We start from the raw sequence: 22,018 nt of genomic DNA on the forward strand, positions 1-22,018 counted from the left end.
TTCATGAACGTGACATGGTCTAGAAAATGTATCTGACACAAAGATGGCTACGCTTATCTCCTCATGAGGTGGCAATCCTTAAGTATAAAGCATGATGCGTGTGTGTGTGTGTGTGTGTGTGTGTGTGTGTGTGTGTGTGTGTGTGTGTGTGTGTGTGTGTGTGTGTGTGTGTGTGTGTGTGTGTGTGTGTGTGTGTGTGTGTGTGTGTGTGTGTGTGTGTGTGTGTGTGTGTGTGTGTGTGTGTGTGTGTGTGTGTGTGTTTTTCAGAGAGTGTGTTTGGCCACCAGTAGCGGCTGGTTTGATTGACATATAGAGATTGAAGGTGCCAGAGCTTGACCGTGTCGGTCTTAAAGCCAAAAGGTGAAATTAATAGGTCCCGTCATTGGTTTCACCACAACACCCACTGACCTACACCAATCAAAATAAAACACATATGGTGATTGACACCTCCATTATGCCCAATACCAGCACTCTAATGGGAAAAAAACAGTACATCCATCATGAAGTAAACAAAATTTTATAAATGACAAATGGGGGAAAAGTTTCAATAAACCATTTTGCCCACTGTGCAGTTTTATGATGTGTCGGAATCAACTGTGGAATTCTGTAGCACACTGACATGAAGCAGGGCAAATTGAGTCCCAATCCTATTCGAAATGGGCAAGATAAAGTCCCTGGGAAATTTAGAGGGACAGAGAGGGTAGGGGGTGAGGAGGGAGGGATTGTGTGTGTGGGAAAACATTGGAGAGCGAGATGTAGGCTATGTGCAAGCACAAGGATGGGAGAAAAATACAGTTATGTTATCTCCCACTATTCTTCTCCGTTATCTCCCACTATTCTATAAACTAACTAAAATGTTTCCAAAATATAGCCACTTAAATAAGTGTACACATATGGTTTACATTTTTCAAAGGTGCTTTGTTCAGATTTGCCATAGTGAATATATGTGAGGGGTGCCCAACCCTGGGATGTATTCATTAGTCGGATTCAATTGCGAAATGTTTTGTATCTTGCAAAACGTTTTGCAACAGAATTAGTTTACCATTTACTCTAGGAACTAAACGGAAGTAAACAGAACAAACAAAACGAAACGGGGAAGGACCTACATACATTTTTCCAATAGTAACTTTCATTTTCGTTTTGGGTAATGGTTTCTGTTGGCAAAATGTTTTGCAACAGACAAAACGTTTAACAACAGAATCTAACTCATGAATACACCCCTCATTTTGGAAACTAGTTTGGGGATGGGTAAATCATAGAAATGTATTATATTTCTATGGGGCCAATGTCCTTTCGGGACCTTGGTTGTCCATGGCTGGGGATAGGTTTGTTTGCTAGCAATTAGGGATGGGCATTTGAAATAATTTCACTATTTGAATAATATCATGACATTTTTCGGATACCCGGATAGTCGAAAAGCGTTATTATTATGTTTCCTTTGTTGAAACTGCTGCGCAGCCTGCACAACTCGGGAGATAAGGTGCAAGCTGCGCCAGGGCGGGGGATGGGCAGGGGCCTGTGCTGTGTCACGGTTTTCCCAGCAAATTGTGTTACGGGTAGAAATGTATTGGTCGCGGGTTGCAGTTTTCTGGCTACTTCTAAATTGCACCACGGCCGCAATGGCATTTCTCTCTTATTTTATTTTTTATATATTAATAATTCATTTCACTGATACCTGCAGGCAGTGAGGCAGGCTGCTGGGTGAGTGGTGAGAAGGGAGGGCCTGAGGGGTGTTGATAGAGCACTTGCAGGCAGCTGAGTGAGTGAGTGAGTGAGTGAGTGAGTGAGTGAGTGAGTGAGTGAGTGAGAGGAGAGCAGCACGCGAACACGTCATGACAAACAATGGTGTGGTGTAAGGGGTTCCAAAACTTTTTCACTCAGCCTCCCCTTCCAGCATTGGGGAGCATCCCGTGGCCCCATGCGAGTGAGTGCCACATCTATTTCTTTGGGCACAAGCACTGTTCCTGTTGCAAACTGTACACACCTCTCATTTCCTTCAATTATCCACATTTTGTCATGGGGTGCAGAGAAAATGTGCAGTCTTAAAGCTCATCTACTTTCAATTTGAAACATTTTGCCATGTCTAATGTGTATTCATGTGATATAAGAGTGACTCAAACATTTCTACAAAATCTATGAGCTAAAAAAACAAGCTAAAAAACATTAGCTGACATGGGCTAGTTGATCTAGACAAGTTATAAATAGCTCACTAAGATATGAAATGACTACCATGATGAGGAAAACTGATATAGCACTACCCAATTTTGAAATGTCAGCTTGTGCATTCTACTATTATAACTTTCAAGAGTAAATTGAAAGCCAGACTCAGTTCTTTTTGTTATGGTCCTATGTAGCTCAATTGGAAGAGCATGGTGCTTGCAACAGCAGGGTACTGGGTTTGATTCCCAGTTTACCCACCTATATTTTTACCACTGCATCACTGATGACAAGTTTTTTTATTTATTTTAATTTTACCTTTATTTAACCAGGCAAGTCAGTTAAGAACAAATTCTTATTTTCAATGACGGCCTAGGAACAGTGGGTTAACTGCCTGTTCAGGGGCAGAACAACAGATTTGTACCTTGTCAGCTCGGGGGATTGAACTTGCAACCTTGCGGTTACTAGTCCAACGCTCTAACCACTAGGCTACCCTGCCGCCCCTGTGTGATGTGAGACGTTGAACAATGGACTAACAGCACTAGCTAGTTGCTTACTTCTCCCTCATGTGGTAACTTCTCTCTTACAGCAAACATAATAATAATTGGGCTATACCCAGGAACCCTGGTGGTGGGTGTGACACAGGTGGGAGAGAGAAAAGTAGTCACTAACTAGACAAATGTGTAAATGCCATAGGTTATATATCATCCCATCTGGCAGTGCCTGCCTTTACTGCATCAAATCAATGTAAAGAAGCTATATTTATTAGCCAGATGTTAGCTAGGTAGCTAACTAGGCTATTTTGCTGAGCTCCCGTCCTTGTCTACAACAACTCCATTCAGATTAAACAACAGCCTACCTGTCGGTTGCTCATTGTAGCCTACTCCTTCTCATTTAGCTAACTTAATTCCATCATTTTAATTCCATTTTACATTAATTAGAGACCTCCCACTTCTCATTGCTACACATGGAGCCCCTGACTGGTGCCAACAACAAGCTATGTCTTTATGGGGCACACATCATAAAAGCTACATTAAAAATATATGTTATTATATTATTATTATATTAAATTAAGAATTTCAAATGTCATGGTATATCCTTGTGTAGCAATGTCACCGGGAGCCTGCAGGACATGTAGATTAGCAGTTAGACCAGGAAGCTGCCTGCCTGGCTGCACCTCCCTGGTTAATTTTTTGTTTTTAGCACCCAAACCTCATTTTATTAGTACCTCCAGATGTCCTGAAAATATGAGTTGGTGAGGTGGAGATGTAGAGAATGGGAGGAGTAGAGAGGTGGAGAGCAGGGAGAGGTGGAGAAGTAGAGAGCAGAGCGGGGAGAGATAGAGTGGGAGGCAAGGTAGAGTGGGGAGAGATGGAGAGGTAGAGAGTGGGGCGAGGTAGAGTGGGATCAAGGTAGAGTGGGGAGAGGTGGAGAGGTAGAGAGCGGGGAAAGGTGGAGAGGTAGAGAGTGGGGCGAGGTAGAGTGGGATCAAGGTAGAGTGGGGAGAGGTGGAGAGGTAGAGAGCGGGGAAAGGTGGAGAGGTAGAGAGTGGGGCGAGGTAGAGTGGGATCAAGGTAGAGTGGGTAGAGGTGGAGAGGTAGAGAGTGGGGAAAGGTGGAGAGGTAGAGAGTGAGGAGAGGTAGAGTGGGAGGCAAGGTAGAGTGGGAGAAGGAGGAGAGGTAGAGATTGGGGAGAAGGAGGAGAGGGAGACTATAAAAGTAGAGGCTATAGTGGAAGAAATAAGATAATATAAATTATTTCAGAAGTTCAGAGTCCCCCTTTGCTTCCATTATCAAAGAATGGAACACAATATTTGTAAATAAATATTTACAGCATTTACATATTTTCCCCAGTACCTTACAAGGAACCCTCTAATAAATCTATGAAATTAAATTCTTCACACGCACAGATATACACCTCTGCTTGCTAGAAGCATGTCTAACCGCAGCGTAACGATCCTTGCTTGTGCAAAGCTTCAATTACTACCCAAAACTTCCTCCATTATTTGACAGCTTTTTAATTTGTTGTGGTAGCAAGTCCCGTCAAATTCTTGAGTCAGGGCCGATTCAATTGACCTAAAAAACTTTAGCTAATGCTTTACTTTGGAAAAATCTATGCATTTAATTCCACATTATTCAATTTTATGCCTTGCTTTTTCATTTGGTATTCAGGCCAGGAGAAGGAAAAGGTGGTGTGAGTGACAACAAAAGCAACAGGCCTAAAGTCATTATCGATTTGTTTGTGGAGAATTATGACTATAAAGGCCAGGAGGAATCTGCCCGGGAGACGAATGTTCTCTAAGAAAACCCCCTTATTCTTATTCTATCCGTTGATATGTCTTACATTTTACATTTTGTAATGAGAGAAAATGATGAAATGACTATTTGTTTTTGTGTTTTCCACTCCCCAGTAATTCTCTTCACAATCTTGCATTTCTCTCTGTACAGACCATTTCTGGATGGAATACAGGTCTAAACCAAACAGAAGGATCCCTATAGCAGTGTTTCTCAAACTTCGCTTCTGGGACATTCAGATGTTTCACAATTTTGTTGTTGCCCTGAACCATCACACCTGGCTAGCACTACACCCGATTCAACTAGTCAAGGGCTTGATGATGATTAGTTGACACGTTGAACCAGTTAGTTCTGAAATAGATCATGTAAAGGCTTGGGGTCCCTGAGGAGAGGTTTGAGAAAGGTCCTTGCTATCTGGGATCCTTGACATTTAAATGGTTAAGATAAGGGTTAAGGTTGGGGTTAGGTGAGGGTCATGGTTAACTTAGGGTAAGGACGTCCCAAGGATCCCGGATTGCACTAACGTTTGGGAAATGCTGCCCTACGACACTGGCCCTCAATAGCCACAGCTAGTCCTGCACCTCTCTATACTAGCAGAAACCATCTCACTTCCAAATGACTACATTACAAACACAGTTCATCCTCCTAGAATAAATCACCACGTTCCACTCCCAAATAAACCACCAACCAGCATCTCTAAACCTGGGACTTATCTCCCCACCAGAGTTGCAGCATGATCATTGTACAAAGATCAGCTCGGTCCGAGCTGGGGCACTATATTTCATGGGAGTACTGTAGTGTGAGAGAGACAGAGTGGAATTAGATGCATTAGCTGGGAAATGATACGTCTTAACGAAAAGGAGTGATGTTACATGCTCGGGGGATGTATGAGGTGGGAATGTGAAGCCTTATATTAAAGCTTGCACATCAATAACCTATAAGTCTCTCCATATTACATTATGGCTGCCGTTGAGCTCTGCGTCATCTGATCTTAGTAGAGGTGACCTCAGGTTTAAGGACTAACTAACCTGTGCCCCCTGACTAACTAGGTACCGGTACCCCCTGTATAGAGCCTCGTTATTGTTATTTACATTTAGTGTTACTTTTTGATTGATTAGATTTATTTTTTTACCCTTGCGTATTTAGTAAATATTTTATTCATTCTATTGCTTGAACTGCGTTGTTGGTTAAGGGTTTGTAAGTATTTTACGGTATGTTGTATTCGGCGCATGTGAGAAATAACATTTGATTTGACTTGACAAGGGATGACAGTAGATCCTGGTTGATCACATTAGTGATGAGCCCCTGCCTACTTTCAGGCTATGCTAAAACCATACACCCCAACCCAAGCACTCCATTCTGCCACCTCCCGCTCAGCCCAACTCCAAGCTCTTCTCTGTCCTGGCACCCCAACGGTAGAACCAGCTTCCCCCTGAAGCCAGGACAGCGGAGTCCCTGCCCATCTTCAGAAAACATCTAAAACCCTACCTCTTCAAAGAGCATGTTAAATAATCCCACAGCATAATGTTTGAGGTTAAAGGGAAATGGAAACACTTCAGGAAGTATAGCTAAGCAAAGATATGTATTCAATCCACTAATACTAATGTGGATTTAACAGAGAAAGATCTCTATTTATAGGATTTTGTTACAGTTAACTGGTGTTCTAAAGCCTAGTGTTTCCATTTCCCTTTAAGGGATAGGGGTAGGGAGCCAAATTGGGACAGGTGAATTGTTTCTTTTCTGACCCTGTAGTGTTGGCCCATCTTAAAATATCTAAATGCCTAAGCTCTGTTCTGGAGTGTGGAACATACCGCACCACTCTGGGCCTGGATTCTTTGAAAACACACCATGTATAAAACTCCAACTACAGTGGAACTTTTGTTTAAAATTAAAACCACAATTGAATCTCATGATCTGTCCATCTTTGCATCCATAGCGCCATCTATGAATTTGAGGACCAAAAGGTTCCTTTACAACTTCCACCCCCAAGCCATAACAATGCTGAACAATTCATCAAATGGCCACCCGGACTATAACATTGACCCCCCCTATGAATGCATAGTCACTTAACACCTACCTACATGTACAAATTACCTCAACTGACCTGTACCCCAGCACACTGACTCGGTACCGGTACTCCCTATATATAGCCTCGTTATTGTTATTTATTGTGTTACTTTGTATTATTATTTAATTGTGTTGCTTTAGTTTATTTGGTAAATATTTTCTTAACTCTTCTTGAAATACACTGTTGGTTAAGGGCTTGTAAGTAAGCATTTCAAGGTAAGGTCTACACTTGTATTCAGCGCATGTGACAAATAAAGTTTGATTTTATGTGGATTTAACATGTACCATCAATAAGGGATCATAGCTTTCACCTGGTCAGTTTATGTCATGAAAAGAGCAGGTGTTCTTAATGTTTTGTCCAGTGTATAACTAGACTGGGGAGGATTTCACAAGGCAGCTCTAGCCCCTGATTTAACTCCCAGCCTTGAGAGAAGGAGAGTTTGGAAGGCTAGCATTAAGGGGGCCGCTATCCCATCAACAAACCACCTGCCCATGACTGTGCCCGATGCAAAAAGCTCCTGCATCACACTCCTATGCCAAATGCATCAAGGTGTGACTCTCGTTCATAATTAAAAGCTGAATATCATTTAACTAGAAAAGTATAATAAAATAGCTTTTAATAGTGAGTGAGCGTTGCGCTCCATTCTCTTGGATGTTCTTGTGATTTTTTTTGGGCTGCACCTCAACTTATTGAAACGCTGCCGACTCCTTTACAGGCTATGCCAATGGGCAACATCACCCCTGCGAACTCCATCGCCTTTGTGGGTGCCGGGAGTGGCAATGCACACACCTAGCGGGAATACAGCAACAACTTCCAAGAACAACTACTACTTATAATGCAGTCATAAATAAAGGTATCATTGTGCAAATCATTTGAACGTAGTCTTCATACAGAGAACAGGGACAGTGAACTTCACCAAAGCATTTAGCAACCAAATTCATTTCAATATGCAATAACTTACAATTCCACATTTAAAGAGCATTGACGGTTGGGGCGAGCCCTTACCTTTTCTGATTTGGAGCAGGTGGTATTCTGTTGCATCTGGGTGACTATTAGCATGGCTGAATCGACACAGGACTCTTCAAAACGCACTCCTCTGCCTCCCCCTCCAGGAAAGTCTTTAGTGTGGAGTGGGAGGATTAGCGTAGCCCTCTCTCTCTCTCTCTCTCACACACTCCAAGCTGTACTTTCTCTCTCCAGCGACAAGGTTCCTGTCTTCAGCGTTGTGCGATCCGTTCCCAAGGAGAGATGGGTTTGGAATGCGTTTCAGCCTCTCACTTCTAGTCGTCTTTCTTGCTCCCCCTTTATCTCGCTCCCTCTATAGTTATTTCTCTATCCCTCTTTAACTCTCTCCCCAAGTCTCTCGATCCTTGTTATTGACTCTCGATTCCTTTGTTTGGTTTATCCGTTCTTTCTTTCAACTCTTGACTCCCACCCTCTTTTTCCTCACTCTTCTCCCCACTCTCCCTGTTAATCTCTTTCCCACAGCGGTATTTTTCGGTGGGTTCAGCACCTGAGCTAAATTGGAGCTTTGAGCCTAAGCTGCAGGCTAGGTATAGGGGAGGCATCTGTCAGAATGCAGAGCCAAGAGTGTACTATAGCAACATTAGTGAGATAAAAGTATTAGGCTTTTCTTTTAAAGTGTGTGGGTGTGTGTGCTAGCATGTATGTGTGTACGATTGACTCAGCGAATGAAAGGGATTGTATGATCATGTGAGAGAGAGCGAGTCAGAGTATTTAACTGAAGAGGAAGATGGTGGTTGTGTGCGTGTTTCTATGTGTCTCCATTCACATATCTGATGCTGCCTGCCAAACAATGGATCAATTCAAATTGATCATTTTAAATCAGTCCCAGTGTTAGGCTGTGATAAAGCGCCAGTGATATTTATGTACGCTGCGTTGCAAGTCTGAAATTACGCCACCTCCTCCGAGGATAGGTCCCTGGCGTAATACGAGATGCAGATTTATTTATGTAGCACTTTAGGCAGGGGCATTGCGAGTCAAAGTGCCAAAAGGGAAAAAAGCAACCAATTTATGCTGGCACAACACTGGCAGCCTCAGCAAAGGCGCTTCCACTAAATGAGGGGCACGAGGAGGACTGGAGATGAGAGAGGGGGTAGAAAGGTGGGCTTGGAAAAAGATTGAGTTTCTTCCAAAAGATGAGTGAAGCATACGTGTCTGTAACAAGTAATCTCAGCTTTCTATAAATGCTGTTTATCATTCCACACAACACAGAGACCTATCCATAGAGACTGGTTGAACATCACTAGGGTGACCACATTTAAAATACCAAAATTATGGACACGGGATGATTTTGGGGGACAATCTAGGGAGAGTGTAGCCCTACACATCTCCTTCCCTCTGCAAGCTAATTGAAGCGCATGTAGCGTAGGACTCTTGCCGAGCTCGTGCGAAATTTGGTGAAGCAGAAAAGAGAGACCACGTGTGTCTTTTGTTATGAAAATCAGGGAATATTTGGCCAAGGAAACATTTCTGGTTGTTCTCAGGCAATGTAAACAGTTACAAAGGGAGATCTTTAAAACGTAACTGAGTGAATTTGCAACAAATATGTTGAATTAGCTAATAATAAACATGTTATAAGGTAATTTCGCAGAAGATGTATCTTTCAGTCTAATACAGCTATTTACTAATACATAGCTCTTCCTTAGAAGCACGCTTTTTGAAAGTGGTTTACTGTCCTATGCAAGTGTTGCTGGAATTTAGGCAAAAGGATTTGACAAATGTGATTGGTTAATGATATGGCAATGGCCTACTTCTCGGATTACGATTTGCAGAATATCAGATCTTATCAACGATTGGATTACATCACCTGTACCACATCCTGATGATATACACTGAGGGTACAAAACATTAAGAACACCTTCCTAATATTGAGTTTTTCCCCCTTTTGCCCTCAGAACAGGCTCAATTCATCAGGGCATGGATACTACAAGGTGTCAAAAGCGTTGCACAGGGATGCTGGCCCACATTGACTTCAACAACTTCACACAGTTGTCAACTTGGCTGGATGTCCTTTGGTTGGAGAACCATTCTTGATACACACAGGAAACTGTTGAGCGTGAATAACCCAGCAGCGTTGCAGTTCTTGACACAAACCGGTGAGCCTGGCACCTACTACCATAGGCACTTGAACATTTTGTCTTACCCAGTCACACGTTGAATGGCACACATACACAATCCATGTCTTAATTGTCTCAAGGCTTAAAAATATTTAGTTGACATGTCGCCTCCCCTTCATGTACATTGATAGAAGTGGATTTAACAAGTGACATCAATAAGGGATCATAGCTTACACCTGGATTCACCTGGTCAGTCTATGTCATGGGAAGAGCCGGTGTTCTTAATGTTTTGTACACTCTGGGTATATCTTGTCCTAAGCGCAACGTGACTGCAAAAGAGACAGGTTAGAATGTAAATTCTAAATTCAAAATACGGGACTTGATTGTTTGGTTAAGGGACAAAGGTACAAAATGCGGGACTGTCCCGGGACATGTGGTCACCCAATGCATCACACAACCTTGATGTTACTCTGATATAAACTAAAATATGAAGGTTTGAGTTAACTTCAAGTAATTTACAAGTCACCATTGACAAGGGTAAGACTAGATGATGATGACACATACAGTACATAAATACAGAAGTGTGAAGTGATTGATAAAAAGACCAACAGACAGCAGTGGCAAATAACATCTGGAGAACAAAACAGAAATAAATCACAGAACACCACACATACAGATGTAGGATCTTAATTTGAGCCAGTTTGCTACAGTAGTAAAATAATCCTACAGCAATAGGAAATGTGAATTATTATGTGGATTATAATTAATGGACATTTTTGTAGAGGTTGATAAATACTTTATTTGGGCAAATCAAGTCTGAAATATCTAAATGGAAATGACAAACTTTAGAAGCCTTTCAAAAACTCAAATACACTACAAGTTTGCTTTTCCTGCTTTGTAGAAAAAATTATCAGCAACAAAAGATTGATCAAATTAAGAGCATACATCTATATTCTGAAAGGTTTTAAGTGGAAGTGGCTCATCAATAATGTATGGAAACACAGCATTTTCGGCTAATATCCACAGCAATTATGGATATTCAGGTATTATGCCCGAGGGTTGGATCTTTGAGAGATTTGGAGAAAACCTGCAGCACAATCTCAGCAGGTCCATCTGGGAGACTGACACAGATGCAAGCCCAGCACATTTCTCTGGGAGGTCTGCGTTTCGGAGGTTGACACAGCCAATAGCTAGTACAGGAAACGGCACTTGAAAAATGAAAGGAAAATATTTAAGAATAGCTCAGGTCCCTGTGAATGACAAATATGAGTATTCATAGTCGTAGTCAAACATCAAGTGAGAATAGTTGAATTGAGAAATGTAATTTTGTTGAGTTTGTATTCTTGTATCCAGCAAATGACAACAGCTTGGCTATTGTGTGTGGGCAAACACACACCCCTTATAATTATCCACCATGACTATTAAAGTGTTGTGCAAATGTTTAATGTTCTCACTTCAACGTTCAACGCTTACGTCTGCTCCAACTGATCAGTCAATTATCATCATTCACTGAATTCCTTATTGCAGAGCAACATATATTGAACATCACTGAGTGCTCTGACGAAGGTGTGCAAACAATTGTCCTCCATCGTTTTTGAATTTGATGCTCCCTGACTGTCTAACTTTCATTGCTGTGATTATTAGTGAGCTAGACACAGTCAACAAACTGTATGAATTTAGCTCCATTATCATTTATACACACATTTATACACATTTTCTACTATGAAATAACATATATCGAATCAAATCTAAATATATTTTAGAGCTTTGCACACTCTTGGCATTCTCTTAACCAGCTTCATGAAGTTGTCACCTGGAATCCGTTTAAATTAACAGGTGTCACTTGTTAAAAGTTAATTTGTGAAATGTCTTTCCTTCTTAATGTGTTTGAGCCAATCAGTTGTGTTGTGACAAGATTGGAGTGGTATCCAGAAGATAACCTTATTTGGTAAAATACCAAGTCCATACTATGGCAAGACTGTACGGAACATTTCAAGAACTTTGAAAGTTTCTTCGCAAAAACCAAGTGCTATGATGAAACTGGCTCTCATGAGGACTGCCACAGGACAGAAAGAGCCAGAGTTACCACTGCTGCAGAGGATAAGGTCATTGGAGTTACCAGCCTCATAAATTGCAGTTCAAATAAATGCTTTCAAGTAACAGACACATCTCAACATCAACTGTTCATAGGAGACTGTCTGAGTCAGGCCTTCAGGGTTAAATTGCTGCAAAGAAACCACTACTAAAGGACACCAATAAAAAGAGACTTGCTTGGGCCAAGAAACAGAAGCAATGGACATTATACCGGTGGAAATCTGTCCTTTGGTTTGATGCGTCCAAATTTGAGATTTTTGGTTCCAATCGCCATGTCTTTGTGAGACAAAGATGATCTCTGCACGTGTGGTTCCCAGCGTGAAGCATGGAGGGGGAGGTGTGATGGTATGGGTATGCTTTGCTGGTGACACTGTCAGTGATTTATTTAGAATTCAAGGCACACTTAACCATCATGGCTACCACAGCATTCTGCAGTGATACGCCATCCCATCTCGTTTGCACTTTGTGGGACTATCATTTGTTTTTCAACAGGAAAACAACCCAAAACACACCTCCAGGCTGTGTAAGGGCTATTTGACCAAGGAGAGTGATGGAGTGCTGCATCAGATGACCTGGCCTCCACAATCACCCAGCCTCAACCCAAGCATATGTGGGAACTCCTTCAAGAATGTTGGAAAAGCATTCCTTATGAAGCTGGTTGAGAGAATGCCAAAAGTGTGCATCAAGGCAATGGATGGCTACTTTAAAGAATATAAATATATGTTGATGTGTTTTTATTACTACATGATTCCATATGTGTTATTTCATAGTTTTTATGTCTTCACTATTATTCTAAAATGTAGAAAATAGTAAAAATAAAGAAAAACCCTTGAATGAGTAGGTGTGTCCAAACTTTTGACTGGTACTGTATATTGCCATGAAAAAGTTTTTGCCCCCTTTCTAATTTTCCCTATTTTTGGATATTTTTGATACTGAATGTTATCAGATCTTCAATCAAAACCTAATATTAGATATGGGGGCCTGAGTTCACAAACAAACCACAAAAATTATACTTATTTGAATTATTTCATAATGCCCATGTGTAAAAAAGTAATTGCTCCCTTACACTCAACTGTTTTTGCCACCTTTAGCTGCAATGACTCCAAACGCTTCCTAGCTGCAATGTCAACCAAACGCTTCCTGTAGTTGTTGATCAGTCTCATGTTGAGGGAGTGGAATTTTGACCCACTCTTCCATGCCGAGCTGCTTTAACTCAGCGACATTTGTGGGTTTTCAAGCACGAACTGCCACAAATCTCAATTGGTATTAGGTCAGGTCTTTGACTAGGCCATTCCAAAACTTCAAACTTGTTGCTTTTTCAACATTTTCATGTAGACTTGATTATGTGTTTTGGATCATTGTCTTGCTGTATGACCCAGCTGTGCTTCAGCTCACAGATGGATGGCCTGACATTCTCCTGCAGAATTCATGGTTCCTTCTATTAAGGGAAGTCATTCAGGCCCTGAGGCAGCAAAGCATCCCCAACTATCACACTACCACCACCATGCTCGACCATTGGCATAAGGTTGTTACTGTGGAATGCAGTGTTTGGTTTTCACCAGGTTTTCACATGGGACCCGCGTCGTCCCAAAAGTTATACTTTTGACTCATCTATCCCTAGAACATTCTTCCAAAAAAGGCACTGAAGAGCGAACTGTCACTCCATAGACAGCTAGGATAAGTGAATATAATCATGCCGTTGTTAATATGAGCATATTAATCTAGATGTAAACAGCAACAGCAGTAAAAGTGTGTGTGTGATTCAAAAAGGAGGGATGGAACAATATATCAATACTTGAATGGTACTCTTACATATATAAAAAAAAACATTGGAAAAATACAGCAAGACAAACATTAAGCCATCTTTATGAAAAATGATGATGACAAAATACAAAACCACTTCAAAATAGCTTCACATTTTTTGGATTAGCGAGCCGTTCAATATTTATCTCATTTAAAATCTGGCCTCCGAATTGAATTTGTATTACAGCCTTAGTTAATGACTTGACATTCAGCATGTGATTTTATGCTATTTAGATAAGTGATGGGCCACTCACATAGTTTTCATGCCAATTTGCTCCATTTCTCATAACACTTTTGTCTGAAAGAGTCACCGCTATTATATTGTATGGGAATTGTTATTAGTAAGTCCATCATAAACCTATACTGGGCCCCTACAGAAAACAAACTGAGAAAAAAAGAGAGGGGTAGGTAGGGAAAACATTCATGCCATGTCTCGTGAATAAGACATTTTGTTGAGAAATTTTGTTTTCACTTGGCTCCAAGTTGCTCCTCTCTGGTGCCTCATTTCAATTACCAAAGAGGCTGTTTTGAGGAGAACAGAATGAGTAATTACATTTGAAGCAAGCTGTCGATGTGTGATGCCCGAAGAAGGAAAAGCTGTTATCTATGAGAAGACACTGATTGACACTCAACAGAAAGTCCCCCATGGTATATAGACTAGTCTCTGTCTATAGGATGCTTTCATACTGTGATGTGTCAATAACACATTTTCATAAAGAATCCTTGAAAAATAAACATCACAAGCAGAACCCAGCTGGTTTGGCTTACATATCCTATATGCATATTTTATATGGTACATGAAAACATTTCACAAAACGATGAATTCATAGGCAGTTAAATACATGTACATAACGTCCTGAAAGAGGTAGCGCAGGCACCTTTTAAAACAGACTTCCTGCAGAGTACCTCAATGACATCGACAAATAACAGTGCCAATCACTCATCTAAGAGGACACATTAACCAAAACACTAAGCGTAACTACGACACCTCCTCCAATTTCCCCAGCTTGTCAAGAGGCAAAGTGAAGAGAGAAAAAAGCCTTCTCTTATAGCACATACTTAAAGATGCACTCCGGGATCTTAATCACAACAAATTCCTAACAAAAACGGGGACCACCTTTGGCTTGTGAGTATCACTTTCAAAACTACTGGCTGAAATTATACAAAAGTTTGAGAGTGCATCTTTAATTTGAGACAATGCTGAGAAGGACGGAGAGAGGGAGTGAGTGAGGGAGTAAATGGTCGAGGACCCTACAGCACTCATAAATACTGATCTATTAAATTGGTTGAATTCTTCTCTGGGCCTTCTGTAAAGCTCTGTTTAATCAGAAGGGGGCAGGATGAAGGTCAGGGGCATTCCACAGCCATGCCATTGATATAAATGACAAAGCTAATTCACCCAAGGTTTACTGATGGCACCGCCAACCAATCAGGTGATATGCGGAGAGGAGAGACCGGGATAAAATGGTGACAGATGGGGGGAGTATGTGCTGTGTTGAATAATATAAAGACCTTTCATACCGACACACAAAGTAAATGACGGAAGACTCCACTTTTTGGGCTTCCAGAGGCATCTCCTGATTCAGCAAACCTCAGGTAACCAGTGCGTACGCTGGGTTTATGTTTCAATGAATCATCCCCACTTGAATAGTTTATTGAATGGAGCAATTTGGCCTGAAAATCATGCGAGTGTTCAAAGAAGGACCATCATTTATCTAAATAGCATAGAATCACATGCTGAATGTCAAGTTATTAATTAGGATTTCACAAGACAGTGATTGATTCAAATTGACATTGTAAATCAACGATTCTCCATCATGGGCCTAAGAAAAACTGGTGTACATGTACACCAATTAAGGCTATATTTTACACAGCATTATATGCCTATTGTCATTGTGGGTTCATAGTCAAACACATCCAGCCACAGTTAAATGGAGCCCATATCACTTCACCCAAAAAGATACAGGATTATTCATTGGAAATGCTTTAATGACTCGTCTCCTCATGATAGCCATGACCTTCTTGTTACAAAGCCTGATGGTGACTGCCTTTCAATCATGGTTTTCCACTGGTCGATTGTGAACCAGCCGAAGCCAATCACAGCCAACTACAACATCCAATTATAGTTGTTGGGCTAAATTATCACTACTAGGAGATAAGAAGAAAAACTCAAATGTAGTTGTTTGTTTCACCGCCATACAGATAAAACAAACTGACTGACAGATGTAGGATTACAAAATAAATAAAAATGTTGGCAGCAAACTTATTATTAAGTCCCTTCCTCACAGCATTCTACACAGCCGTCTACGGTCTCCCAATGGAAACAGTCATCTTTTCATCTTCAATCTATATACATCACGCTCACAGAGAGAGAATAGTCTACACCCCATTTGCTGTTAGTTCCCTTTCAATATTTTGACATGCATTATAGATTTTCCTCAGAGTGTATTCCCCCTCAAATATCATGTTTATTCTCTGAGAAAGCAACCTTGAAACAGATTTGTAGGGGTACACTTTAAACAGGGTGCACCTGTAGTCTGATAATGGGTGCAGTTGAAAGAACGTGTGTGCTGGCTTATCAGATTGTTGTACTGTAGGTCACATAAGGATCAACGAATCAGCAACATACAGTACAGGAGGGTTATGGGTAATTACAATGTTGTTCTATCAAATGATGAGCAGACTTCTGCCAATTACTTTTCTCTGTCCAGCACAAAAATACATCTGTCTTATCAATGTGTCTGTGCATTCATTATTCCGATTAACACCAGAACGGCTGGGCCTTGATGGACCCCCCCACCTTCAAGCTAATGAGCAGTCTGACTGCAACATTCTAACAGTGTAATTAATGCATTCCATATATGATCTGCAAAAATAATAATTTGGTTTTGTTGATGAAGTCTTTGGGTAACATTAGAGTACTCCATTTTATTTCAAATAACACATTAGCATTTATTAGTTTATGTTACTGTAGACTATAAGTTCAAATAAAAAATTTAAAAACACAAAACACATTTAAGTGTTGAATCAATTTTCTTCGTGCAGTGCCTTTGTTACAACTATGAAACAGAAAACATGTGTTGTCAAAATGTTTCTAATGTCAAAATAAATAAAAAAACACCCCAACAATCAATACGCACGGTCAAGACGTGCAGTCAAATGATGAAAAGATTAGTAGCCTATAAGCGGAAAGTAAACTTGATACAGTACATTCTGAAAGTATTCAGACGCCTTGACTTTTTCCAAATGTTGTTATGTTACAGCCTTTATGTTAAATGGATGACATTTTCTTTCTCCTCATCAGTCTAAACACAATACCCCATAATGACAAGGCAAAAACGGCTTTTTAGACACTTGCAAATGAATGAGAAATAAAACAGAAATCTCACATTTAAATGAGTATTCAGACCCTTTACTCAGTACTTTGTAGAATAACATTTTGCAGTGATTAAATCCTTGAGTCTTCTTGAGTATGATGTTACAAGCTTGGCACACCTGTATTTGTAGAGTTTCTTCCATTCTTCTCTGCAGATCCTCTCAAGCTCTGTCAGGTTGGATAGGGAGCGTCGGTACACAGTTATTTTCAGGTCTCTCCAGAGATGTTCGATGGGGTTCAAGTCCAGGCTCTGGCTGGGCCACTCAAGGACATTTAGAGGTCACTCCTGCATTGTCTTGGCTGTGCTTAGGGTCGGTGTCATGTTCTTCTCAGTCTGAGATCCTGAGCGCTCTGGAGCAGGTTTTCATCAAGGATCTCTGTAATTTGCTCCGTTCATCTTTCCCTCAAGCCTGACTAGTCTCCCAGTCCCTGCCGTTGAAAAACATCCCCACGGCATGATGTTACCACCATGCTTCACTGTAGGGATCATGCCAAGTTTCCTCCAGACGTGACGCCTGGCATTGAGGCACCATCACAATCCTGCCTTGGAGCTCTACGGACAATTCCTTTGACCTCATGGCTTGGTTCTTGCTCTGACATGCACTGTCAACTGTGGGACCTTATATAAACAGGTGTGTGCCTTTACAAATAATGTCCAATCAATTGAATTTACGACTCATGGATTCCAATCAAGTTGTAGAAACATTTCAAGGATGATTAATGGAAACAGGATGTACCTGAGCTCAATGTGGAGTCTCATAGCAAAGGGTCTGAATAGATATGTAAATAAGGTATTTCTGTTTAGAATTTTTAATACATTTGCAAAAATGTCAAAAAAACGGTTTTCACTTTGTTGTTATGGGGTAATGTTTGCAGATTTATGTTTTTTTATTTAATGTAATCCATTTTAAAATAAGGCTGTAACGTAACAAAATGTGGACTTTTTCAAGGGTCTGAATAGTTTCCGAATGCACTGTGCACTAGTGAAACGTACTTGTGTGCGTCTTCACGCAATGGCATCAGTTGGATTTAATTGAGCTGTTATCCCTTGTCCTAACAGTTGAGACCATTTTCATAACGTCTACTTGCTTGACACACTTTGACATATCTTTGTCTGGTTGTAGTGCGTAATAGTCTCAAGTTCTCTCTTTATTGTGTCCTGTTGTCTCATTCTTCAGCACAGTTGTGGAGAACAAGTGCCTTATTTTGCACAGAGGGAGGGGGCTCCCGTATTACTGTTCATGATGCCGGCCAGACTTGTCTTCTTTGCAAGCAACTTGTTCGACAATGACAGTGTTGTGAATAAATTGCCCATGATGACATTTCTCCCCTTACCAACGTAAAGTTCCACAAGCCTCATCACCACATTCTCCAACACTCGCTCACCTGCTGCCCAATGTGAATCTCTTCCCAGACATATGTAATTGTTCAGCATGTACAATTACATACGTTCTCACTGTGTAGCTTACTCCAAGTAGGCCAGGGTAGACTGATAAGACTGCTTTGATTACAGTAGGTGGACTGATATAGGATTCATACTGTACCATTTTAAGATTACAATTAGACTGGATCAATACAATAGAATGGCCCGCCCTGCCCTTCATTTACAATTGGTGATTACATAATTATGCATTGTTCGCTTCCCCTCACTTATCAACTCACCCATTCTCCCCATCATACTTTACTTAACTAATTTAATCTGTTGTTTGTTATATGTGTGACAAAACCTCAGACACAACGGCAAAAAAATACAAATTGAGCCCCCCGAGTTGTACTGATTTAAATCCCATTCAATTCAAAAGGCCTGTTCAAAAACATGGGTCCAAAATCCAAGAAGATGTAGGGGGATGTGGAGAAAACCAGATAGTTGCTGTGAACACTGCAGGAGGTCTCAATGACTCTCACAACCCTAACACATATAGACCAACACGGTTGGAAAAAGGTGTGTGGGGGGGGGGGGGGGGGTTAGTGCCACTCAACCGTCCCCTTGTCTCCTGGCAGACAACGCCACCAAATGTTTCCCTATCCTCCTGATTGCAGCCTTCCTATCCCCCCCCGGGTTTACTGGGCCATGATGGGGGAATAGCTGGCGGTCCCCTACCACCCTCCTGTACTCACATAACCTGAACACCATGGGGATATTGAGACAGACATCTTGGTCCGGGATGAAAGTGCCAATTCCGTCAGGCACACACCCAGGGTATACGTGGACAGGGTTCACAATAGCTACAGTTGTTAGAAAACACTAACAACCCCATAACACTGCTAAGGCCTTACCAAACAACAGCTCTGCTCCCGATCCTTGCCAGCTACACGGAGCTTTGCAAAGTCATAAAGAGTTTTACACTCATGTATTCCTGTGTCTAAGCCCCTAACAAACAATTTCCCTTGAGAGCTCTTCTAGTTCTTCTCTGTATATTCCATTTCACAGAACCGTTGGGGCAATGTGCTTCATTTACAGACATGTGACCCTGGTGATGTCGTAGATATTGCTCATTATTCACACATTGTAAGGTGCTAGATGTAAATGTGCCAGCGCAATGGCTCTCCCTGTTCATTTTCAATCCTGTGTTTGGATATCTTATATTTTGATAATAACACCCACTTGGTTGAGGAAGGATCTGCAGCTAATGGAACTAGGGATGCACCGATATTACTTTTTGGGTCAATACCGATATCCAATATTTTCCTTGCCAAAAAACCTGATACCGATACCGATATTTTAAAAAATGCCGGCCTTTTAAGCATTCTAGTAAATGCTGAAACACACACACACCAAAAAGTTATTTTGTTAGCATTTATGTCCCACTTACCAGTAAAACATCATCAAAACCTATTTATTTAATTTACTTGCTGTGCTGTTTCGTTCATTTGTTCAGTCGTTTCATTCTCAACCAGGATTCATCATACATGTCAAGCAGTGAAGTTTCAGCTCTGTCTGTCCGTGGCCTCTTCTGTCGTGGGTTCTCTTCCTCGGTGTGCACGGTCACGGTGTCCATTTCCATCTTGTCCAGCTGTGTCTAACATTTCACGTAAACCCTGTTTCTGTCTGCATCAAAGTAGCGGCCCGTGTACCTAGCATTGAGCATGGCGGCGACACAGCAAAGAGGCTCAGAGAGAATGCTACCGAATCGCTTGTTCACAGCCTCTAGTCGAGTACAAATACAATTTTATTTGATTTATCACGTCAGCTGCAGACGCAGTTGATGAGCTTATTTCGAGTCAGTAGTTTGAATGGAGCTAGGAGTGTGTTCATGTTTCAAATGAGAGTCCACTGGTTTGTACTGATTGTTGCAGGTAACTCATAGTCAGCTACGTACACGCCAAGCACTCATCTTTGTTCCAGCAGGGTCTCAATCATGTAAAAAGTACTGTTCCATCTGGTGGAAACATCTTGCTTAAGCCTTTTTGTTTTTATTCCAATCTGCTCCAGCATTGCTTGCAGGTGGCTGTGTGCTAGCTGTGAGTGTTTAAAATGACCCACTATCTTCCTACCTGTTGCCACTGTGTCAGATATGATGTGTTGGGCCAAAACACCTTTGTTCACAGCCAGTTGCAGTGTGTGTGCTGAGCACGGCAAACTGGCGACTCTGCATTCTTCCAAAGCCTTTGTCATGTTACATGCATTATCACGTAGCACAACGTGTACTTTGTTCTTGGTGATTTTCCAAGTTTTAAACACGTTCTCAAATGTCTTTGAAATGGCAGCAGCAGTATGAGAACCAGCACATTCTTGAGCATGCAATACGGCTCTCCTCAGTACAAAATCCTTGTTGACCCACTGTGCTGTCAGACTCAGCATGCTCATGGGCTGACATCGCTGGTCCAAATGTCAGCCGTGAAGCTAATAGCAGTGACGCCCATAGCAAGTAGCTCATGAATGTGCAATAGTGTGTATCCCTGGTAGGGCAACATCTGCAAAATAGCACCTACTTGGTAGTGTATGCCGGGGCTCGACCAGTCAACATCATCCACGACAGAGAACGGTTGATTGTTAAGGAACATTAATTTCCTCATCTTGGCGTAAATGGATTTCGCCTTTGATTTGTCTCGCTGAAATGTTCTTTTCTTTCAAATGGCTGCTCGACAGCTGTTGGAAGTGTGCTCTTAGTCGCTGAAAGTCTGAATGAGTAATTAGGCTTGTGGTATTGAAAGATTTCACTTTCTCCCCTCCTCGGGAAATAATAGCAACACAAACTTTGCATGTAGAGCCAATGTTGCCATTTTTAGATAAAAATATCCGATTCTGATATGCTTACAGACATATCCCTAATAGGAACCTACACACAATACCCCGGAGCCCGAAACCTCTCTGATTAAGAGGGGTTGGGTTAAATGCGGAAGACACATTTCAGTTGAATGGATTCAGTTGCGCAACTGACTAGGTATCCCCTTTCCCTAACACTTCCCTACTATGGCCGACCCTATAAAACAACACATTTCACTGCCCCTATCTGGTGTATGTGACAATAAAACATAGAATTATTTCAAGATGCATTATGTAGAAATCGCTCCATCATTTCCTGGTTCCTAAAACTCTAGTTTGCCTAATTTCAGTTTATGTGACAAAACAAGCAACTATTGTGTATAGAATCACTGTAACATTTAAACAGCTGTAGAATTTACTTTTCATAACCAAATATATTGTATTTTCAGCTGGTGTACAAAGCCGAAGCAAAAAGGAAACTTAAGAATGATAAGCTTAGAATTACAGCAAATCTACAGTGCATTCAGAAAGTATTCAGACATAACAAAATATTTTGAGGGGAAATTGAAGAGGGGAAAGCAAATATTGTATCCATTTCAAAATAAATCTGTAACATAAAAGAATGTTATGTTACAGATTTATTCTGAAATGGATACAATATATTTTTCCCCCTCATCAATCTATACACAATACCCCATAAGGACAAAGCGAAAACAGATTTTGACATTTTTGAAAATTTTATAAAAGCAAAAAACAGAAATACCTTATTTATTTGCTATGAAACTCTAAATTGAGCTCAGTTGCATCCGGTTTCCGTTAATCATCCTTGAGATGTTTCTAAAACTTGATTGGAATCCACGAGTCATAAATTCAGTTGATTGGACATGATTTGGAAATGGACACACCTGTCAATATAAGGTCCCACAATTGACAGCGCAT

General features: G+C 41.1%; 1 protein-coding gene across 3 annotated transcripts in view; it reads right to left on the reverse strand.

The window, feature by feature from the left end:
• dpp6a (dipeptidyl-peptidase 6a) overlaps nucleotides 1-22,018 on the reverse strand; it is a 345,755-nt gene that overhangs the window by 241,567 nt on the left and 82,170 nt on the right. The window contains exon 1 of one of the 3 annotated variants that reach the window (XM_046292855.1): nucleotides 7,525-7,776. The exons of the other annotated variants lie outside the window; for them this stretch is intronic. Coding sequence (XP_046148811.1) covers nucleotides 7,525-7,578 — 54 coding nt within the window. The 5' untranslated portion in view covers nucleotides 7,579-7,776. Of the gene's footprint in view, nucleotides 1-7,524; nucleotides 7,777-22,018 lie in introns of those variants that run through there. 3 annotated transcript variants of the gene reach the window in all.

Source organism: Oncorhynchus gorbuscha, linkage group LG12 (assembly GCF_021184085.1).
Source record: "Oncorhynchus gorbuscha isolate QuinsamMale2020 ecotype Even-year linkage group LG12, OgorEven_v1.0, whole genome shotgun sequence".
Classification (NCBI taxonomy): domain Eukaryota; kingdom Metazoa; phylum Chordata; class Actinopteri; order Salmoniformes; family Salmonidae; genus Oncorhynchus; species Oncorhynchus gorbuscha.